We start from the raw sequence: 21,382 nt of genomic DNA, 5'->3' as shown, positions 1-21,382 counted from the left end.
ATACTATAGTATGACCTTTTTTTTTTTTTTTATCATATTATATTATGACTATTTTTAAAAAAAAATCATAGTTAAGTATGAGCATTTTTTATCATGACCATTTTTTTTTTCATCATATTGTACTATGACTATTTTTTTTAAAATCATACTTAAGTATGAGCATTTTTTTATCATCTTATACTATGACCTTTTTTTATGATAGTATACTATGACCTTTTTTTTTATATATATATTATACTATGACTATTTTTTTAAAATCATACTTAAGTATGACCATTTTTTTATCATATTATACTATGACCATTTTTTTTCATACTATACTATAACCTTTTTTTTTTTTTTATCATACTAAACTATGACCATTTGTTATCATACTATACTATGACCAGTTTTTTTTTATCATACTATATTTTGACCAGTTTTTTTTTCATCATAATATACTTTTTTTTTTTTATCATACTAAACTATGACCATTTTTTTTATCATACTATACAATGCCCTTTTTTTTATCATACTAAACTATGACCATTTTTCATTTTATACTGACTTTTTTTTTTTTATCATACTATACTATGACTATTTTTTAAAATCATACTTAACTGAGCATTTTTCATCATAATATACTTTTTTTTTTTTATCATACTAAACTATGACCATTTTTGTTTATCATACTATACAATGCCCTTTTTTTATCATACTATACTATGACCATTTTTCATTTTATACTATGACTTTTTTTTTTTTTTAATCATACTATACTATTACCATTTTTCATTTTATACTGACTTTTTTTTATCATACTATACTATGACTATTTTTTAAAATCATACTTAACTGAGCATTTTTCATCATATTATACTATGACCATTTTTTATCATACTATACTATGAACATTTTTTTTATCATACTAAACTGACCAGTTTTCATCATTCTAAACTATGACCATTTTTATCATAGTATACTATAACCATTTTTTTTTTTTTATCATACTATACTATGACACTGATTTTAAGTCATTTTTTTTAGTTTAATAAAAATACACATTCATTTTCAGGTATTTTCAACCTTTATTCAACAAGAATTTGTCTTTATTCAAAGTCAGAATAAAAAACATGATTCTTTCACACATGGCTTACGGAACGTGAACTAAACGAATGTCGAATGTGGATCCAGGACGTTGCATAGAAGCGAAGCACACGGAAAACTATCTGGTCCAGAGGCGACATTGGTACTGGAGATGGACCCGTCAAACGCCCACCGACCGATTCAGACGACTGGAAAAACATCAGTTATCGGTAACACCTCACTGTCGGCTGAAATATACGACCAGTTTCACATTTTAACCAGATACTTTCACATTTTAACAGGATACTTTCCAATTCTTCAGGATATATTCATGTTAAACCCAGATATTTGTTAGGTTTTAACAGGATGTTGTCACATTTTTACTACATAAACTTAGATTTCAATAAACTTTTTATCAACATAAATTAGGATGAAATAAACAAAAACAGGATAAAATTCTAGAAATGTTTTGTACGTTGTTATAAATTATCGTAAAAATCTATGAACATGAAATATCTGGTCATAATGTGAGGACTTTCTACTTTCTGTTCCGTTGTATTCGTATTGACAGTGATGTGCATCCTTTTTTCTAGATCAGCATCTGATTAATCGACCAAAGAGGGCGGAGTCTGTTCGACCGACGGACAGCGGAAGTGGCGGCATGTGCTGAGATAATGTCGTGTAAACGCGGCTGCGACAGAAACGCGTCGCTGAAAACCTTTAACAGACACAAAAGGGAAACAAAAGTAAAAAAATACTGAAAGTCATGAAATGAAACCTGGAAAAAAACGACAGAAACCGAATGTACATGAGGTAGAACGATTAAAGAACGATTTTAAACAGGAACGACGAACGGCTTCAGCATCTGGATTCAGAGGAAAACATCTGAAACTAAACGACCAGGTTCAGGAAAACAAACAGATGAGGTAGAGCCATCAAAGAAGAAAGAAGAGAAGATTCAACCTTTGGATTAGGAGGAAAAGATGAGCCAGAACGTTAGCGCTGCAATGATCAGGTCAGTTATTGTTTGACGAATCGACTCTTTTCTGAGTCGTTTAAAGGGAAAAAGGATCGTTTTCGGAGGAACTCTTCTACTCGTTGCAGATCTAGATTCTCTGAAGCCGTTTTTCATCGACAGGTTCACTTTCTTTCCTCTACGACTGAAGTTCCCTTAGTTTCTCCTAAATAACGACTTGTTTAACGTCACGTCTTTGATTCCCTTTCACTCGGACAATCGGAGTCCAAACCCACGTCCCTCGCCGTCCCTTTACCCAGAATTCCACTCACCTCCAGCCCCCGAAGCAGGAGGCGTGTCGCGGCTCATCGAGGTTGACTACGGTTCCTGTTCCTGAGTTTCAAGGCACCGGAGGTAGAAACAAAGATCTGAACACAAACCGAATTTTCAAGCGTCCACTGAGTCACATTTACAACGAAGACGTCGCACCGTCATCACCACGGAAACGAAAGACGAAGCGGTTCGCAGACGTGTCATTTACAGGCTGGAATCAAACGAATACAGTTACTGAAATCCAACGGCCGTGAAGAGACGCTTTTACTACAAATATACATTTTACTTTTAGGTTTGATTTTGATTGTTCTACGACTAAATTTGTCAAATGTTCAATATCTTTTGTCTTTTACAAATAATCACAAATAACCAAATGGTTTATTGATATAATTATTCGTATGGACTAGGTTTTCCTCCCAGCTTTAGTACCAGATCCATCGTAGACAGAAGCCGCGTTCGAAGCCTTCAGCTCAGTTTCACGGAACGACACAAGGAAACTAAAGTCACATCAGACAAAACCATTTCACATTTTACAGAGAAACCATCACATTGTCTGTTCATGTAAAGTTAAACGCTGTGAGACGTGGAGACACGCCTCAGAGCTCAAATGTCCGGAGGAGCCTGAACGCAGCAACACAAACCCCCCCACCCCCCCGGAGACGCCGTTTCCCGTCAGGTAACAAAGAAACGAACCGAAATCCAGAGCGGGAGACGTCATCCAACATCTGACACATCCGTTTTACATTAAACTAATATTTTCTATGATTATCATGAAATAAAACATTGTGCCTTAGTTTTATTTTGTTTAAATTGTCAAATTAAAGGCAGAAAATGTTTAGTTTTGCTTCATTTTGCTGCTTATTCTCACATTGAATAAATATTTCACCACCGTAACAGCTGAATGTTTCTATCTCTACTTTAAACTTTTACGTGTTTTTTCCACCGTGTTAAATAAACCTCCGACTGTTCTCCTTATTTGACTCAATGTTGTGTTAAACCACAGACGACGGCCGACTTTCTGTCTGGTTTTTTTCAAGATAAAGATGTGTCGTTCATCTGGACGATGATCGACAACGTGGGATTGGATCAGAACGAGTCGAAGAGTCCGACACTGAAGCGCCGTGTTCCGGGCGCCGTCCCAGTGTTCCTGTCGCTGGGCGTGGTCAAAGTGCACGTGGTCCTGTAGCGTCAAACAAACGGTCCGGGTTCTGGTCAGAGTTTGTGGTGTCGGGTCGGGAAAAGGACCCGAGTCAGGCTGTAAACAGGTCGGGTTTCACAGTCGGGTCCGTTCCCTCTGATTCCCTTTAGTTCAGGTTCACAGTGTTCAGGTGGAAACAGATCCAGCAGCAGCAAAACCTGGACAGACACAGGACGACAGCGGAACCAGGACACGTTACACAACATATGAACACACACACACACACACACACACCTGTTTAACATCTGGTCCAGTTTTACCACATTTAAGGAAACACAAACCTCCAAAAAATTCAACCAGAAAAAACACTAAAATGTTCTCATCAAGTTAAATCCACAACAAACATCAAGTCATTATTTGTTTAAAGACTTTTAAGTCATGAGTGAAAGATGAAAAAAAAATCTGACATTTCTATGTGGAGTTAAATTCACAGAAAATACAGACGACGGGAAAACTTTAGTTATTGGTAACACATCACTGTCAGGTCCAATTTCACATTTTAACAGGATACTTTCCAATTTTTCAGGATATATTCATGGTAAACCCAGATACTTTTTAGGTTTCAACAAGATATTTTCACAGTTTTACCACATAAAAACTCTTGTATAAAATATTCTTGTATTTTATTCTATTTTGGGTTTTTTATTCTTCTGTATGACACTGTTTTTAATTGTACAGCTGTTTGATGTCTTTAATCAATTCTTGTATTTTATTCCTTTATTTTGTTTTTTATTTGTTCTTCTGTACAGCACTTTGGTCCACTGTAGTTGTTTTAAAGAGCTTTACAAATAAAGTAGACAGAGAGAGAGAGAGAGAGAGAGCTTAATTGTTAATCTTCCCCTGTAGGTCGCTTTGGAAAAAAGTGTCTGCAGAATACATAAATGTACATAAACTGTAATTTGTTAAAGTATTAACATAAATTAGGGAGAAAAAAAAAAACGACAGAAAAACAGGCAAAATTCTATAAATGTTTTGTATGTTATAAAGTACTGTAAAAATCTAAACAGGGTTTGTACACATTTTTCAAGGTCCAATTGAAGCACTTTTCAAGGCCTTTTAAGGGTAGTTCTAAAAATTTTCCAGTACAGGACCTTATCACTGAAGTAAAATACATATGTATACGAATACATATACTCATGATTATTTTTGTCACTTTTTATCACAATGATGTACATTGTATTATGCTATAAACACCTAAAATTATGTTTCATAAGAGCAAAAAGTTTAGAAATTAAAGAAGAACACAAAGTTTTATCCAAAAAAGTTAAGCCACTTAGTGTTCTTTGGACACACTCGCGCTGAGACAAAGGTTATGATAAAAATGTACCTGGAGTCGAACTGAGAACACCCGCTAATTTTTTTTTTTGACATAAAGTTTTATTTTTCGTGTCTCACCTCTCTGTAAGTAGCTTTAGCTCAGCATCTAACCTGGCAGAGTTAATATTAAAAATAAATAAATCATCACATCACAGGGTTAGAATTGCAAGCACTTTCAAGCACTTCGACTAAAATTCCAGCACTTTCCAGACCTTGAAAACACAACATTGAAATTCAAACATTTTCAAGGATTTCAAGCACCTGTACAAACCCTGTATTGAACATGAAATACCTGCTTATAATGTGAGGACTTTCTACTCTGTTTTACTCATCCTGACAATGATGTCCATCCCTAGAGGGCGGAGTCTGTTCGACCAACGGACAGAGGATGCGACAGTGTGTGCTGAGATAATGTCGTGTAAATGTGGCGGCGACAGGAATGTAGAAAATGCAGCATTTAAGATGAAAACATCAGGGAAATCTCATAAATATGAGTTAGTGTCTTGAAATGAGATGTTAGGATCTCCTGGTTATGACTTAAGTCAATCACTGTCCATTGAATATTAATGATATTAAAAAAAGAGGCTCTAAAATCCAATAGAACAGGTGATGATTCAATTAAACTGAACTTGAACTGTAACGACACGTTAAAACAGTTACTGATAATAAAACAAATGACTGAAGATGATTAAACAGGAAAACACTGATGAAACTGTTCAGTGAATCCTGAGACAGATTCAGGTTCTAGTTCTGGTAAATCCAGGGTTTCTGCAGGTTTCAGCTAATCTAATTGAATGCTTTTGAATGCCCTTTTAATGCCACTTTAAAACACATTTAATGCCCATGTCCAACTGCAGACACACTTTTATATCTAGTTTTATGACAGTTTACCGTCCACAGGCTTTAACCAGGTTCTAAATAGTTCCTCCTCCAATCACTTCCGCTGAAACTTGCATTTTCCCATTTTTCCCACATTTACTAATATTCGCTCTGCTCTTTTGCCACAGCATGAACACGCTCACAGCACGCTGCATTCCAAGCATCCGCCGCTGTGACTTCATACATCAGCCATAAACAACAGAAAATTCAAGGGTTCCACCTGTCAATCATCACACTATACTTCCAATCCAAATTATTCAATGTTTATAGAATCAAAATAAATTGTGAACAACAATACTTTTTTCCATCAAGTGTATTTAATTTTTTAATGCCTCTGGACATCAAATTTAAGGTGTTTTAATGCCATTTAAGGCACTAATTTTCACAAAATCTATTTAATGACTTAATGCTTTTTAATGACCTGCAGAAACCCTGTAAATCAGCTCTTACTGACATGAAAACATGAATAAAACTGTTGGAAGCATCAACTTTAAAACATGGATTTGACATAAACATCCATAGAAACTAAAGACAATGATGGATGATGATGTGTCGAACCCACTCTGATTATTCTCATGTTAAATAATCACAATGTGGTCGTTATGTAATGACTGCGATGGCCTGCTGTGATGACTCCGCCCCCATCGACCCCACCCCCTGTGGACCGGCTGAGGCCCAGGTCCAGGTCCAGGTCCTGGTCTACTGTGTGATGTGTAGGTGCTCGGCCTCACAGCGGCTGATGACGGTCACGTACACTCTTAACAGTTACATAAGTGACTTAAACAGAGTCCCACGGTGGAATTAAAGCTGTACGTTTAAGCGGCACCCGCTGACCGCTCACTTTCAAGATCCGTGAGAGTCTGGATCTGGATCGAATCAATAAAACACCCATGGGTTAAAAAAGTATGCGACATAAAGCAGATGTGGTTGGTACGACCGAATCCAACAGCACTGTATTTATACAACTTCTGCTTCATTTTCATTTGTTTCTTTTAAAACATTCTATTTAAATTATTTTGTCTTAATGTTTTACTGAGTGGATTTTTAACTCCCGTCTTGTAGGACTTTGAGATTTGTCTACCACAGGTATAAAGTGCATTACAAATAAAATTATTATTATTATAATTAGAAAATAATACAACAATACAAGATTGGTACGAGATCATCTTGCAAATATTCAAAATGGAAAAAATCAGAATCCAGAGAGATAAATTTGATCATATTTGGCACAAATGGATCAAGTTTGTATCCTCTAGCCCCCAAAATTTGTATCACTCCTGATGTCCTATTTTTATAATCTCCCTGTATTTATTCTTCATTTCATGTTTTTCTGCATAAACTTGTGTAATGTTTAAAGAGCCCAGAGGCATTGTAACGCTATGATTGTTTTTAAGTGAGAAATACAGAAACTGTAAGCACCCAGTTTATATGTTAGTTTTTTTTGTTTGTTTTTTTTTTTACACTTTTGTATGTATAAAATAAGAAATACGAAAAGGGCTCTAATAGACAATATCTGTATGAATGGTAATGTTGGAGATATTTTGTCACCTCTTTCAATAAAAACAAAATTTAAAAAAGAAAGAAAATAAGAGCAGTTTTTAGTCAAATAACCTACAAATTCAAAAACCCGAACCCCAGCCCAAGGACCTGAATCCAACAGAAACCTGAAAAAGCCCCAGACTTCACAAAGACCTGGTCGTGATCAATGGATGATCTGAATGAGAGACAACGCAGATTTAGAGGAAACTAGCCATTAAACCAGCAGAACATGCCTGGTGCTGGGTCCTCGTGGATCTGGTCCCAGCAGCAGAGGAGGTTACATAAGATGGATGGTGGTTGGTTCAACAGAACAAAAGCCGCCCTCGTCCTCGGTGCAACAGAGTATTATAGGATGTGAGCCTGAGGCCGAGCGCTGAGCCGCCACCCTGTCTGCTTTATCATCCGTCGTCATAAACGTTCTGCACTGGAACATGTACAAACGGATCTGTGTCCATATGACACGCGCCTGCTTATGTCACCACTACTGGTTTCAACACAGAGAACATGACAGGTCGACCATAAACAGCTGAAAAATCCACTGACACTCACAGAAATTAACTTTAACTTCATCAAAAAAACAACTAAACAAACAATAAGTGTGAATTTACTTTAACTAATCCACATGTTATTTTGGACACTAATATAATTCAGTAATTCTTGTTAAAGTTCTCAAATATTATCCAATGGGTGAAGTCAAGGGAAGGTTAATATCTGGTCAAAAATATCGAATTACAATAATCTACACCAAACGTATATTTTGAGTAGGTAATTACTTATATTTTCAGGAAAATGTATTTTAAAATGAGAAAAAAATATTTGGAGGAGTTTTATGAGTGTGAATGTTTGGAAAGTATTTAATTCTTTAATGCCTCTGGACATCAAATTTAATGCTTTTTAATGCCATTTAAGGTCTTAATTTTCACAAAATCTATTTAATGACTTTTAATTAAGGCTGTGTATCGGCAAGAATCTAGTGATATGATACAAATCACAATACTAGGATCATGATACGATCTATCACGCTATATCATGATACTGTTAAAAAGGCAATTTTTTTGTTTGTTTCTTTTTTAAAAATGATTATTTCCTTGAAGAATTGAATTACAGCATAAATCTGAAAAATACTAAACACATTTTTATTTGATCCCAACATGATCTAATGTTATATAACAAAATGTTCCTGAGTTCAAACTGAAATTGTGTTTTACAGACATTCCAGTTTCAGATCCTGTTCAAATGTTCAGATTCTATTAGTTCACAACTAACATTAGAACAGGATTTGAGTTCAATCCCAACAAAAGAACGAACATTATTTAATAAAAGAGTGTTAAATAAGAATAAATAACATTATAAACAAAAAAGAAAAACAAAAATTAACTTCCACAATATCTGAATTTGAATAAATACCTAAAAATATCGATACAGTATTTTTTAATATTGATACAGTATTGTGAAACGAAATATTGCGATATATTGCAGAACCAATATTTTCTAACAGCCCTTCTTTTAATGCTTTTTAAGGACCTGCAGAAACCCTGTACAAACATTTGGCTCATTTTAACATTGTTAAGGAACATTTTTCTTAGTAAATGAAATTGGCATTTCTTTAGGTGAATTGAGAAATATCACAATATTATCATTATCGAAATACTGTACACCCACATCGCAAGTTTTGCCAATATCGTGCAGCCCTGGTGAAGAATTACAGTTTTAATAAGGTGATAACAATGCACACTGTTCTTCCATCTTTGTGTATATTTTCTTTAAGAATCAGTTAAAACACAAATGTTCCACAGCTTTTTGTTTTAGTGACATATTTTAGTTGAATTCAGTAAATTTTCTTGCTCTACCTTGAGGTTCCTGAAATATGCTGTTTTTCTAACCCTTTGGCATTTTCTGACCATAAAGTTCACAGTTAACAACCCTAAATAACAGTGTTTTATAATGTTTTACATAGCCTTTATGACATTCAATCAAAATAAAGGAAGTTAAGAAAATAAGCACCAAATGGACCAGTCAGGGGTGTTTTATCTTTTATGTGTTTTAGGTCGTTTTTGAGGAAGACGGAACTAAATAACAAAGAGGTAAATCAACCTGAGTGCAGATTAGGGTCAAATCCTCCTTTTTAAAGTGATTTAATCAGTTTGACTTCAGGTTAAACTGTGTCAGGGGAGGCTTCAGTAACTGACGAGTTCTTCTTTATCTCCAACACTGTGAGAGTTAAACACATTTTCTTCAGGAAATCAACAGATGGCGTTGACAGAGCTGTGGACTCCTGTTATTAATCTAAAATCATCTGGACTTGAAGAAGTTATAGGAGACGCCCAGAGTTTTGTACAATATGCCAAATAAATCATCCAACATTTCCCTGTGAGTTATTAAAATCAAACAGTTCAATAAAAACTCAGAACTACTGGTTGTGTATAAAGTTTACACTATGTGTGGATCACATGGCAGGAGCAGAAATGACAACACTGAGGCATTATGGGATAAAAATAAATAAATAACGGACACGGTCAGTGACACAATGGCTCCAAGATGATGTTAATTCTTCACATGGTTCAAGGGGCGCAAGACGGTACATGATATTTATTTTTTATGCTATATTGAACATTTTTATGTGTTTACTTGGACACTGCGATGTGTTTTGAATTTTATATCAGACATTTATTGAATCTACTTTTATATTAGTATGTTGGGACTTGTCTATCACCTGGACTTGGAGACATTCATTAACTGAAATATGCAGTCGTCATTTCTGTTTTGTATTTCGTCAATCGTTCCCTCAAGAGCAGGGGTCTCAAACTCTTTCAGGGGCCACATCCAGCCCGATTTGATCCCCAGTGGGCCGGACCAGTAAAATAATAGTATTATAACCTATAAATGATGACAACTCCAAATTGTTGTCTTTGTTTTAGTGCAAAAAACCCCCATTAAATTATGAAAATACTTACTTTTCTAAACTATCCAAACAAAAAAGATGTGAATAACCTGAAAAAACTAAAATTTCCAAAGAAAAATAAGTGCAATTTTAACAATACTCTGCCTCAACTTATCATTTCTACATATGTATTATGGATCAGATCTACAAAGACACTAAACACTTAGTAACAGCCAAAAAAATTGTTGAAATTGTGCCTAATTTTCTTTAGACATTTCAGGTTGATCATATTTGTTCAGGTTATTCGTGTTTCATTGTTACAGGATAGGTTGTAAATTTTTTCATAAGTTAATATTTTTTGCACTAAAACAAAGACAAAAATTTGAAGTTGTCATTATTTATAGACAGAATGTAAGATTATTTTTTTCACATCAAATCGAGAAGAAAATATGGAGTCATTATATTCTGTAGGTTATTCTGCTGTTATTATTTGACTGTAGATCAAATAAGTCTGTATGTGGAATCTGAACTAACATAAATTCCACAGCCTTGACTGGAATTTTTGCACTTTGCCTATTCATCACACGGGCCGGACTGGAACCTTTGTCGGGACACATTTGGCCCCCGGGCCACATGTTTGAGACCCCTGCTCAAGAGAGAGAGAAATAAATGTTGAACAGATCAGTATGAAGCGTGTCGTTGGTTCTGTCGGACCTGTGTACGTACCTGTAAATGCGCCGTCCAGGGTCACGCGGCACACGTGACTCGGTCCATCCTGGCGTGCAGCTCAAAGGCGTCAGGCCGGTCCTGCGGGTTGACGGCGAGCATGTCCTGCAGCAGCTTCTTGACGCCGTCAGACATGCAGGAGCGGCGCTTCTGGGGAATGTCCAGTACCATCTTTGGATTCTCCAGCAGCGCCTCGCCCACCGGTACGATGTCACTGCCCTGCTTCACGTAAGACCCCAGCAGCTCCCGTTTGGACTCGGCGTCGATGAACGTGATCCGCTCCAGCATGGCCCAGATGATGATTCCCAGGGCGAAGATGTCCGCCTTGGCTGTGTAGTGCCCTTCCCACACCTCCGGTGCCATGTAGAAGTCAGAGCCGCACGCCGACGACAACCAGAACTTATTGACATTAATGTTTTTGTTCTTGTCCTCGCCATCTTTGCCTTCGCCATTGTTTCCGAAACCGGCGCAGACTTTACTCAGTCCAAAGTCGGCCACTTTGAGGACTGCAGACCCCGACCTCTCGGAGATGAGGATGTTGTCCGGTTTCAGGTCTCGGTGGACAATGTTGTTCTCGTGCAGGAAGGCGACGGCGCTGGTCAGCTGGAGCATGAAACTGTTGTTGGTCCGAGGGTTGGGTCTCCGGGACAGGATGAACTGGTTGAGGTCGCCGCCTTCGCAGAACTCCATAACGAACCAGAGGTAACAGGGCTCCTCTGGCGGACTCAGGACTCTCTCACCTGAAACAAAACCAGAACAGAACCAGGGTTCCTACAAGTTAAATTTAAGACTTTTTAAGACCTTTTTGAGACAACTTAGAACAGAATTTAATGCCTGTTTTATGGCCATACTGGCAAAAATGTATGACTCCTAGAATCTAGGAAAATGCATTTATTTACTCCAACGCCTTGATTCCCACCTTTCCAAGTCCTTCACACCAGGGCAAAGTTAGCAACAGTTGGTTCCTAATTTAAATATAACTTGTTGGATTGCAGACTGATCTCATGAAATGTATGTCACGCCAGTTCTTATGGCATTTGGCGTGCTTTACGTACAAATTTTCATTGTTTTGCGTGTTATTCAACGCCATTTGATCACGTGTCAATGTACGCCAACATCTCCAGTTTACATATCTGTAACTGCTAACCCGAACCGCATGGTATTTTACGCAGCGTGAACATACACGAGGAAAGCTTATAATGCGTACAGATAACACACCAATTAAAAGTGGCACGTTATCTATATACAATTCATATCACGTTGTGGATTGGAAAGGGTGGAAATGAGTAGACTAATGTTACTTTCTTTGCAGTTTGGACATTTCCCACATACATTTAAACATATTTATGGCAGTTTATGGCAACACAATTTAAGACCTACTGTATCAAATTTAATACCTTTTAAAGACTTTTTTAACATAATTAAATGCAGATTTGTAAATTCAAGACTTAAGACTTTTTAAGACCCCGCAGGATCCCTGAGAACAGACCTCAGAGATGATTTATCTCCACAATCCACATCAGGAAACACAGGATACAATCTGATGTTACATAATGTTACACTACACGCTTATTCTATATCCTATCAGCTGCCACACCCATGATTCACAGTGAACCACAAACACTGATACACTACTTACAACACAAAAGATCCCTGTTGTTAAACCAGGACTGTGTGATCTAGCATCTGCTGCCACAAACAGCTGAGATGACCTGCCCTGACTGACCTTTATTTTATTCCCTGTTGTACAAACTCCTGCAGGTTAGCGTGGACAGAGTGACAGAATAAAGAATCACTAGAAATGGACCGAAATCCCCCCGCTGTCCCAGAACCACTGATGCACAAACAGTGATACAACCCTCTCTACACTGCATCACTACAGCACAGTTCAACAATACAACCCCAAGTAAAAACCGATCAATATCTACAACCTCACTTGGACAAAAAGAACCTATTCTCCTCTGGTTTCATGGTGACTGCCTGAGGGGCCGAGTTATTGTGTTACCATCTTCTGTTGAGAGTTGCACATGAAAGACAATGACTATGTCAGTGGGTAAAGAAGACACTTAAGCTGAAGCAAATACAATTATGTCAATTAACCTGGAAAAGAGTAGAGTGGGTGGAGTTAAAGCAGCTGTTCTCAATATAACTCAGGACCTGTGTTTAACTAAAGACCTGAACATCCACTGTTGACCTACACCACCTACCAAGGTTCTAATAATTTTGGATTTTTCATTCTAGTTTAGTTTTATTTAGTTGGGACTTTTTTTTCTAATTCAGCTAGTTTTGATTAGTTTTTACAGCAGGTTTGCTAGTTTTTATTAGCTTTTGTTATTTTCTAAATGCTTAGTTTTAGTATTAGTTTTAGTTTAGTTGTAGTTCAGTGGTCTCTTTTCTCTTCTTCTCTGTCGTCATATTCAAATAAATCCCAGACAGGACTCTGCTGCTTTCTCCCAACTTTAGTCTCCATGTTTCCAGGTAGAGTGGGGACCAGAAGACAACTGGAAACCACAAGTGAACACAAGTGACGGACTGTGAATTGTTGTATGGTGACAGCACAGAAAACTGAGAGAGACAAAGAAATCCATTTAACATCAATCTGACATTGACAAAGACAAAAATGAAGGGAATTTTATCCAGAATTTTTATCCGTTTTAGTTAATTTTGTAAACACACAATACAGTTTCAGTTAGTTATGTTTTTTTTTCTTTTAATTCTAGTTTTTATTTATTTTAGTTAACAAAAATGTTTTTACAATTCTAGTTTTCGTCATTTCGTTAGTTTTAGTTAACGATAATAACCTTGCCACCTACCAATGTAAAATGTTTATTATCTTTTGATCCACTAATCCTATCAATACATGTCAATAATTGGTGTAAAATACAGTTCTTCATTTTTTCATGGTCATCAGATATGACCCATTTGGACGTTCAGAGGCTCCATAGTTCCCATGGAACCACCATCATCTTCTACAATGATGATTCACCAGTAAAACCCATGGAGTTGAATTGATAGATTTTGAAGAAAAAAAAAAAGCGCCACTTTTTGTTCAGTTTTCTGTTTTGATCTGTTTTGACCTGAAATTTGTTAAGAAAAATAAGTGCAATTTTAACAATATTCTGCCTCAGTTTATCATTTACACATGCATTACATCTTATAGTGAATCTACAAATACACAAAGCATTTAGTAACCAGCAGAATATTGTTAAATTACACTTACTTCTCTTAAGACATTTCAGGTTGTTCATATTTGTTCACATTTTTCGTGAAAGAATAGTTTGCAGATGTAGACACTTTCTTGTAACTGTACTTTTTTTTTTTTTTTTTTTTTACAATAAAAACAAGAGACAAAATTGGAGTTATCATTATTTATAGGTTATTATGACAGTATTTTACTGTTCTGATCCACTTGAGATCACATTGGTCTGAATGTGGAACCTAAACTAAAATGATTTTAACATCCTTGATTGTTAATATCTTCAGTGTAACTTTTTCATTTAACAAATTCATCCAGTGGGCCAGATTGTACCCTTTGGTTGGCCACTTCTGACCCACAGGCCATATGTTTGAGACCAGATGTACATAAATTTGGAAGTCAACAGAAGAATAATTCTGTCTTTAAAGGCTAATCCCTGAGACATTAAATAATGATCCATTTTTACAGAATTCAGCCCAGGGAAGGACTTACTGATAAGAACATATTCCACATGTTGATCCCTACATTGAGAGTACATTATTCTAATTAGTCAAAAATCATAATGAACGTTACTGATTCTTATGAAAATTAATAACGTGAACAGTAACTACCTTTATTAAACACATACCTTTCAGTTGTTTATTTAACTTAATTACCCTGTGTTCATGGATGTGCTTATGACATGACTTACAAATCAATATTTAGCCTAAATCCAGATTTCAGTTCAGTGAGTGAATAAAACTAACTGGAGATGGGAATGTCTCCTCCACCACTGTGACATCTCCTGCCCTTTTCCTTTTCCTTAGACAAACTTTATTGATCCACAAGGGAAATTACTTGGTCACAATAGCTCAGCTGCATACAAAAACACCCCTGAAAAAACAAAACCACTCTTGGGAAAAAAAAGGCGTTTCCTTAAAAGCCTGTGTGTGGACAATATTTAACTAAATTACAGCTTCCTGAGACTCTTCTGAACCAGTTCAACACAAATGCAACATGCTTTGACTTGTGTTATAAAATTCCTGTCAAAGAGGAGCCATTTAGGATGAAGGCTTAGGTCACACAAAACCATAAACACACCTAGACCTCCCCAACAACACCACAAATAACAATAATATATATGAAGAGGAAACAAAGCCAGAAGCTGAAACCAGGATGTGATGTAACAGAAAAGGGAGGGGGTGTTTACTGACCCTAAAAATAAGTCAATATTTCACACAGTTAGTCTTGTTGCTCATTTTGTACAGGGTTAAGGGTCAAAGGTGTTGAGGCAAACATTATCTTAAAAGTTTTATGCGTTATGTTCTGACCATAAAGAAGAGTCTGAAATCACAAGTAACCATCTTTTGTGTCGTTTTTGTCTTGTTAAATAACAGTTCAGATCGCACTAATTGTCTTTATTTTGATTTAGTGTAGATTAGAAATACTGTGCATGTATTCAACAATGTTTCAACGGTAGGAGAGGCAGTAAAATGGTTCATGCTGTCCTTTCTTTCAGCTCATTTGTCTGAGCTGAGGTGTGGGGTCATAAAATATGCTTTCATAACAGTCACCGCAGAGCCGCCATCTTACTAGGGGCTGCACATAACGTTCGCTCACACAAATTACGATCATCTGGCTTTAATGAATGATCCTCACGTTACAAAAATAAACTATTTAAATAGTACAGCCCATGTGCTGTTGACTTTGACTATTTTAATCATAGTTTTGAATTTAGAGCGGGTTTCGCACAAACCAGACTTTACTTTCTCCTCAGAACTCTTTGTCTCATCTCTTTGCTGTTGTCAAACACTTTATATAACGAACGGCAGCAGTTATTCATTAAACATCAGTATGAACAGAACTTCGCCGTGTTCGCCTTCAGCTGAAAACTACTCTGTTTGTTTATACTCTCAGTCTTTAACGGAGGATATTACAGCTGAGGTTTGTTTGTGGAGAACCGTCCCCTACCAACATGGCGGCGGTTTCGTAAACTCCAAACTGCCTCAGTTCTACTGTCTGCTCCGTTCATACCTCACATTTAGGACCCGCTGCTTAAGTAAACACCGATTAAAGCGTTAACGTAACTCACCCCCCACGGTATCTCACCTTTAAGTGACGTCTCCACCAGCCGCAGGTACTGTCTGGACCGTTTGTTTCCGTGGCTCATCTTCTGGGCCATCCCGTTCTTCTGCAGGACACACTCCTCCAGCTGAACCACATTTTCGTGCCGTTTCTCCAGACTGGCCAGCGCCCAGAACTCCTGCAGGGCTAGCTCCACGTTCTCCGGGGCGTCGCACCGCAGCTTCTTCACGGCGACTCGAGCCCCGGTCCTCCGCGCCACCGCCTCGTACACCACCCCGTACGTCCCCCGACCCACCTCCCGCAGCAGGCTGTACCGGGGCGCCGTCACCCTGCGCTCCAGCCCGTCCAGCTTCAACAGCTCGGCGTCCTCCTCCGTGGCCCGGTCCAGGTCCCGGTCCCGGTCCCGCTCCATGACATGGCCCTCTTCCGTGTTCCCCACGCGCAGACACCGCAGCACACCGCGCCGTTCGCCTCGCGCCCCGGTTCGTCGTGTGCAGCTGGATCGCGCGCTCCGCCGGTTGCCTCCAAAAACCGTCTCCATACGAAAAACTAAGACGTGAACGTTAAACGGGGAAAACGGCCCCATTTTGGAACCGACACCGCGTCTGTGAGTTCCGGCGCTCCGGTTAGGCCAATGTATGTACACAAACAGGAAAGAAGTTGAAATGTAGGTTAAAGAGGGGGAGGAAAACAAAAGGAGTTCGGCTAATGCTAGCAACAGCACGAGACAAAGCTTCCGGTCGGCGCCTTCAAAATAAAGGTAGCCATAGCAACAATGAACAACCTCAGCATTTAAACCCAGGCTGTCAAACTCATTTTTATTCTGGGGTCATATTCAGCCACATTTGATCTTCAGTGGGCCGGAACTAGTGCAATAATAACATCATAACCTATAAATAAGGACAACTCCAAATTTTTTAGCGCAAAAAAATAACATTAAATGATGAAACTATTTCTATCCAAATCAAAAAAGATGTGAATACCTGGAAAAAACTGAAATTTCTGAAGAAAAATATGTGCAATTTGATCAATAATCTGCCTCAACTTATGATTTCTACATGTGCATTACAGATCAGATCTACCAAGACACAAAACAGGCAGAATATTGTTAAAATTACACTTATTTTCTTTCAGACATCAAGGGTTGTTAATATTTGTTCAGGTTATTGAAATTTTATCGTTAAAGGAGATCAGAATTTAATGACGTTATGTTTATCAGCATAATGTCATATTATTTTACTCACATTAAACCAAGAAGCACATGTGGAGTCTTTATTTCTAGGTTATTATGCTGTTATTTTTGAGTTTGATGCCCTTGACTGTTAATATCTTCAGGGTAATTTTTGCATTTAGCACTTTGTAAATTCATCTTGCAGACCAGACTGGAACCTTTGGAGGGACAGCTTTGGCCCCCGGGACGCATGTTTGACACCTGTGATTTAAACTTCTGATCATCACTTGTCAAAACTCAATGGTCCAAAAGGTCAAATGCATCCAAAATAACAGTAGTGAAACTTTACCAGGTATGAGTGACTAATAATTGTAAATTCAGTCCAAATGCTGGTTGGCTGTAGTTTCACAGATACAGTCTTGGTTCAAAATGTGAAATAGTGAGAATTAATAACAGAATGAGTTTTAGGCCAAATGAATGTTTGTGTCAGAGTAAAACACTGTACATTACAATACATTCACTTTACAGGTCCTTTATACAGGAGCATTTATAAATCTATTGGATAAATTGACATAAACCTATTTATACTGTATGTGGAGTAACACTTCATGATATACATTAAAAACAGCAGATAAGCAGCATTTTGGTCATTTGGTTTATATTCATTTTATGAAATTATGTAAAATTTAACACTTTTAATCTCTCAGGAAGATTAGTTGTAAAATAAATTATAGACCAGTATTACCACACTCCCATATTGATGAAAATATAATAGTATGTATCTCCTGTTTTCATTAATTGACATATACTTACTGTGCAAAAATACTATTGAAATGCTGTTCTTACCTTCTACATGTCTTGTCTTATTTATTTAGTTCCAAAATATAATTAACTCCACTACAAGCTGTGTAAACTTATTTGGTTCTGTACCACTATAAGGGTATCTTATCAAGGTTGGTGCTTTTATTTCTGAAGTCGTCAAACACCTCACTTCCGGTCTGTTTGGCGCCGTTGACGCAGTTTGATGCAGCCCAGAGGCTCTTCAGATCAGACCATTTGTCCAGAACATGGGGTTCTTTAAGGTGTTCAGTAACTGTTGGTTTGTTTGTCTGCCGGTAAAAGTTAGATAAAACTGAAACCCGTCCTAGTGCTGAACCTTTCCGTTTGCAGTTGTCTTATTCTTTGTTCTTTATCTCCATCCGCAGGGCGATTCCCGGTGAAGACAACAGACCGGAAAACCAGCCCCGTAAGTCCGCTTAGACTAAAGAGATGGACCTTTAAAGGATTTTACGGACATACTTTTCAGAGGTCAACTGATACATTAACAGTTAATGTCATTTTCGCCTCCGGTTCCTGTCTTTATTTCCATTTTCTCCCCCCGCAGGTCGTACTCAGATGGTTTCTTCCGCTGTTCCCAATTCAGCATGTTGTGGCACGTGCGCGCGTCCTCGTCCCGCAGTAACATGTGTCGGACCACGTTGGACGATGACGTAACATGTAACGCATCAGTTTAAACCCTGACGTCAAAGAACAGGAAGAAACATGTTATTCCCGTCGACGAATAACAATAAGAAATGTATTAATAAATTAAAACAAAAAATAGTATAATATAAATAGTAATTAAACTAACTAGTAACTAAAATAAAATAGTAAAAAAAAGTAATACAATGAAATAAAAATAAAATAATACATTTAAAAAATAAATAAAATAAATAATAATTACAAGCGATGTGCACAGTTTATTTGCCCTTTGCTTTCTCCTACTGCTGCTGTAATCAGTGAATTTCCTTGTTGTGGGATCAGTAGTTTCATCTGATCTTATTTTAAAGCTGAAGGTCACATTCTGTTTCATTATCTTCTGATCTGAACAAGTTACTGTAAGAGGGCAAAATCTGAAGAACGGATGAATTAATGAGAAATACTGGGGCTTCTCTCAACACTTGCACAATTTTTCTCAAAACTAATATCACAAGGAATACTTTCCTGACAGAAAATAAAAGAAATAACTAATGAATTAACACATTAAAGCCCATAAAGTCATTTTAATGGCATTGTCAGTCTATTGTATTAAATAGAGAATATACAATATCAATAAAAACATCACCGTACAAACAAGCATGTCGCCCTGAAAATTTAAACACAATTAATTTAAAGACTTAAAACGCAGTCACTTATGGCTTCAAATATACAGTGATACTGACACATGAACGTGGATGATGTCCACAGATACAAAAGGACAAGTCTACAAAAATATGAGCAGAGTCAAGCTGGTCCCAATGTAAAAACAAATCTGACAATCTGACTTTCACTCAAGTTTTGTAAATGAATCAACATATTTAAGAATTTCATTCTTGTCTTTGGTCACATAAGCTCTGGTTAAAGCTAATTCTACGTTTTGTGAGATCATTTGTGTGTTCTGTCTCAGATGTTCGTGTCGTATTAACCGACTGAAAACTCAACGGACGGTGAATCCAAACATCAGACTTTTCAGACACAACGAACTGAAATCTTGTCTGCATCAGTCACTGCGTTTTGACGTTTGTAGAAGTCGAGCAAATGTCTCCAAGTTGGGTTTCTGCTGAGCAGCTGCTGGTTCCCTGTGAGCAGAAGGACACATCCAGGTTCAGAAGGTTTAAAGGTAAAAAACATCACTGATGAGTAGGGCTGGACGAAAATATGGGTTCTGCAATATATCGTGATATTTCATTTCACAATACTGTATCAATATTAAAAAGTACTGTATGGATATTTTTAGGTATGTATTCAAATGGAGATATTGTGGAGGTTCATTTTTGTTTTTTTGTTTTTCTCTATTGTTTCTATCTTATTTATTATTATTCAACACTGTTTTATTAAATAATGGTTATTTGAATCTTCCTAAACACTTTTTTCTGTCTGAGAGGCAGATGGGAGTTCCTTTGGAAACTAGGAGAATTAGAAACGTGTTGTGATAGAACATTAGATCCTGTTCTGATCAAATAAAAACGTGTTTAGTATTTGTACATATTTGTGGTGTAATTCAATCCTTCCAGGAAATAATCATTAAAAAAAAAAGAAACAAACAAAAATTGCCTTTTTAACAGTATCATGATATATCATGATATATCATATCATGATCCTAGTATTGTGATTTGTATCGTATTGCCAGATTCTTGCCAATACACAGGCCTACTGATGAGGCAGATAAAGGGTTAACATATCTGTCCAACTAATACCACCGGATAAAACCCTTCACATCCCATCTGACGCCAGTGGAGGTTTCTAAATCTCAAGGAAAGATTTGTCAAGGATCAAATAAATCCTCAAAGCAGAAGAAAAATCTGACCTCTTCACTAGTGTAAAAAGACATTAAAGGAGTGATATTTAGCTTTTTTTAAATGGAATTCTTCCTTTTCCCTCATGTCCCTGTGGTCTCCATAAACTGTAAATGCTCTGCTTGGCTCTGAATTCTTCATTCATTCAACTCCACAGGTCCATCTGCAACACTATTTCTGACTAATGACACCACAAAGGGGGTTTGGAGCGCTGGCCCTTTAAATGCACAGGAGACACTTCAGGCCCCGCCCCCTCCAGGTTATTGGCTGTGCTGCTCTGTCCTGTTCAACCAACACCTGAACATTTTAGGTCATGGGCTCCAAGTTTGGACAGATTTTCAGTTTTTACTACAACCACTGATGACAACAAACAATTATGTCGAACTGGAGAAATGTTGGACTGAAGTCTGGACCTGATATGAGCAAATGTGGAGACGGAACTGGTTAGAGACGCAACTAATTAAGAAGGAATTAAAATAAGTTGAAGAAATCCACTTGATTTTTGCCAAAGTGAATATGGGTCAAAACATGGTATTGGAAATCTCTCTGACCGGACATTACAGAGACAATTTGACAGGTTAGTGTTGCTAAATGACCCACAGTTTTACTTTTAAATTCATTTTTGCTTTAGTTGGACCATCAGGGATGATCCAAAACAAGGAGCTACTTTATACTGAAATAAATGTTGGAATGGAAATCAGTTAAAGTTGGCTCTCTGATGGGACAGGACTGTGTTTGGACCCA

General features: G+C 37.2%; 1 protein-coding gene and 1 pseudogene across 1 annotated transcript; both read right to left on the bottom strand.

Moving 5' to 3' along the window:
- Window positions 1-1,047: 1,047 nt before the first annotated feature.
- On the bottom strand, window positions 1,048-16,872 carry LOC115419869 (serine/threonine-protein kinase 35-like). Its single transcript, XM_030134936.1, has 3 exons — window positions 16,178-16,872; window positions 10,894-11,633; window positions 1,048-3,709 (listed from the first exon to the last, which is right to left on the bottom strand). Exons 1-2 carry the CDS (start codon window positions 16,737-16,739, stop codon window positions 10,915-10,917), a joined length of 1,281 nt encoding a protein of 426 aa, XP_029990796.1. The 5' UTR covers window positions 16,740-16,872; the 3' UTR covers window positions 1,048-3,709; window positions 10,894-10,914.
- Window positions 16,873-19,346: 2,474 nt separating this feature from the next.
- Window positions 19,347-21,382, bottom strand: part of LOC115419886 (helicase with zinc finger domain 2-like) — a 39,670-nt pseudogene continuing 37,634 nt past the window's right edge.

Source organism: Sphaeramia orbicularis, chromosome 5, assembly GCF_902148855.1.
Source record: "Sphaeramia orbicularis chromosome 5, fSphaOr1.1, whole genome shotgun sequence".
NCBI classification, from domain to species: domain Eukaryota; kingdom Metazoa; phylum Chordata; class Actinopteri; order Kurtiformes; family Apogonidae; genus Sphaeramia; species Sphaeramia orbicularis.
The sequence above is the reverse complement of the archived record's forward strand: the minus strand, read 5'-3'. Positions and strand labels throughout refer to the sequence as shown.

Coding starts and splice junctions, on each gene's coding strand:
- LOC115419869 (XM_030134936.1), bottom strand. CDS start 16,739: ATGGGGCCGTTTTCCCCGTTTAACGTTCACGTCTTAGTTTTTCGTATG. Junction 11,634..16,177: donor GGTGGAGACGTCACTTAAAG/GTGAGATACCGT, acceptor GTTTTGTTTCAG/GTGAGAGAGTCCTGAGTCCG.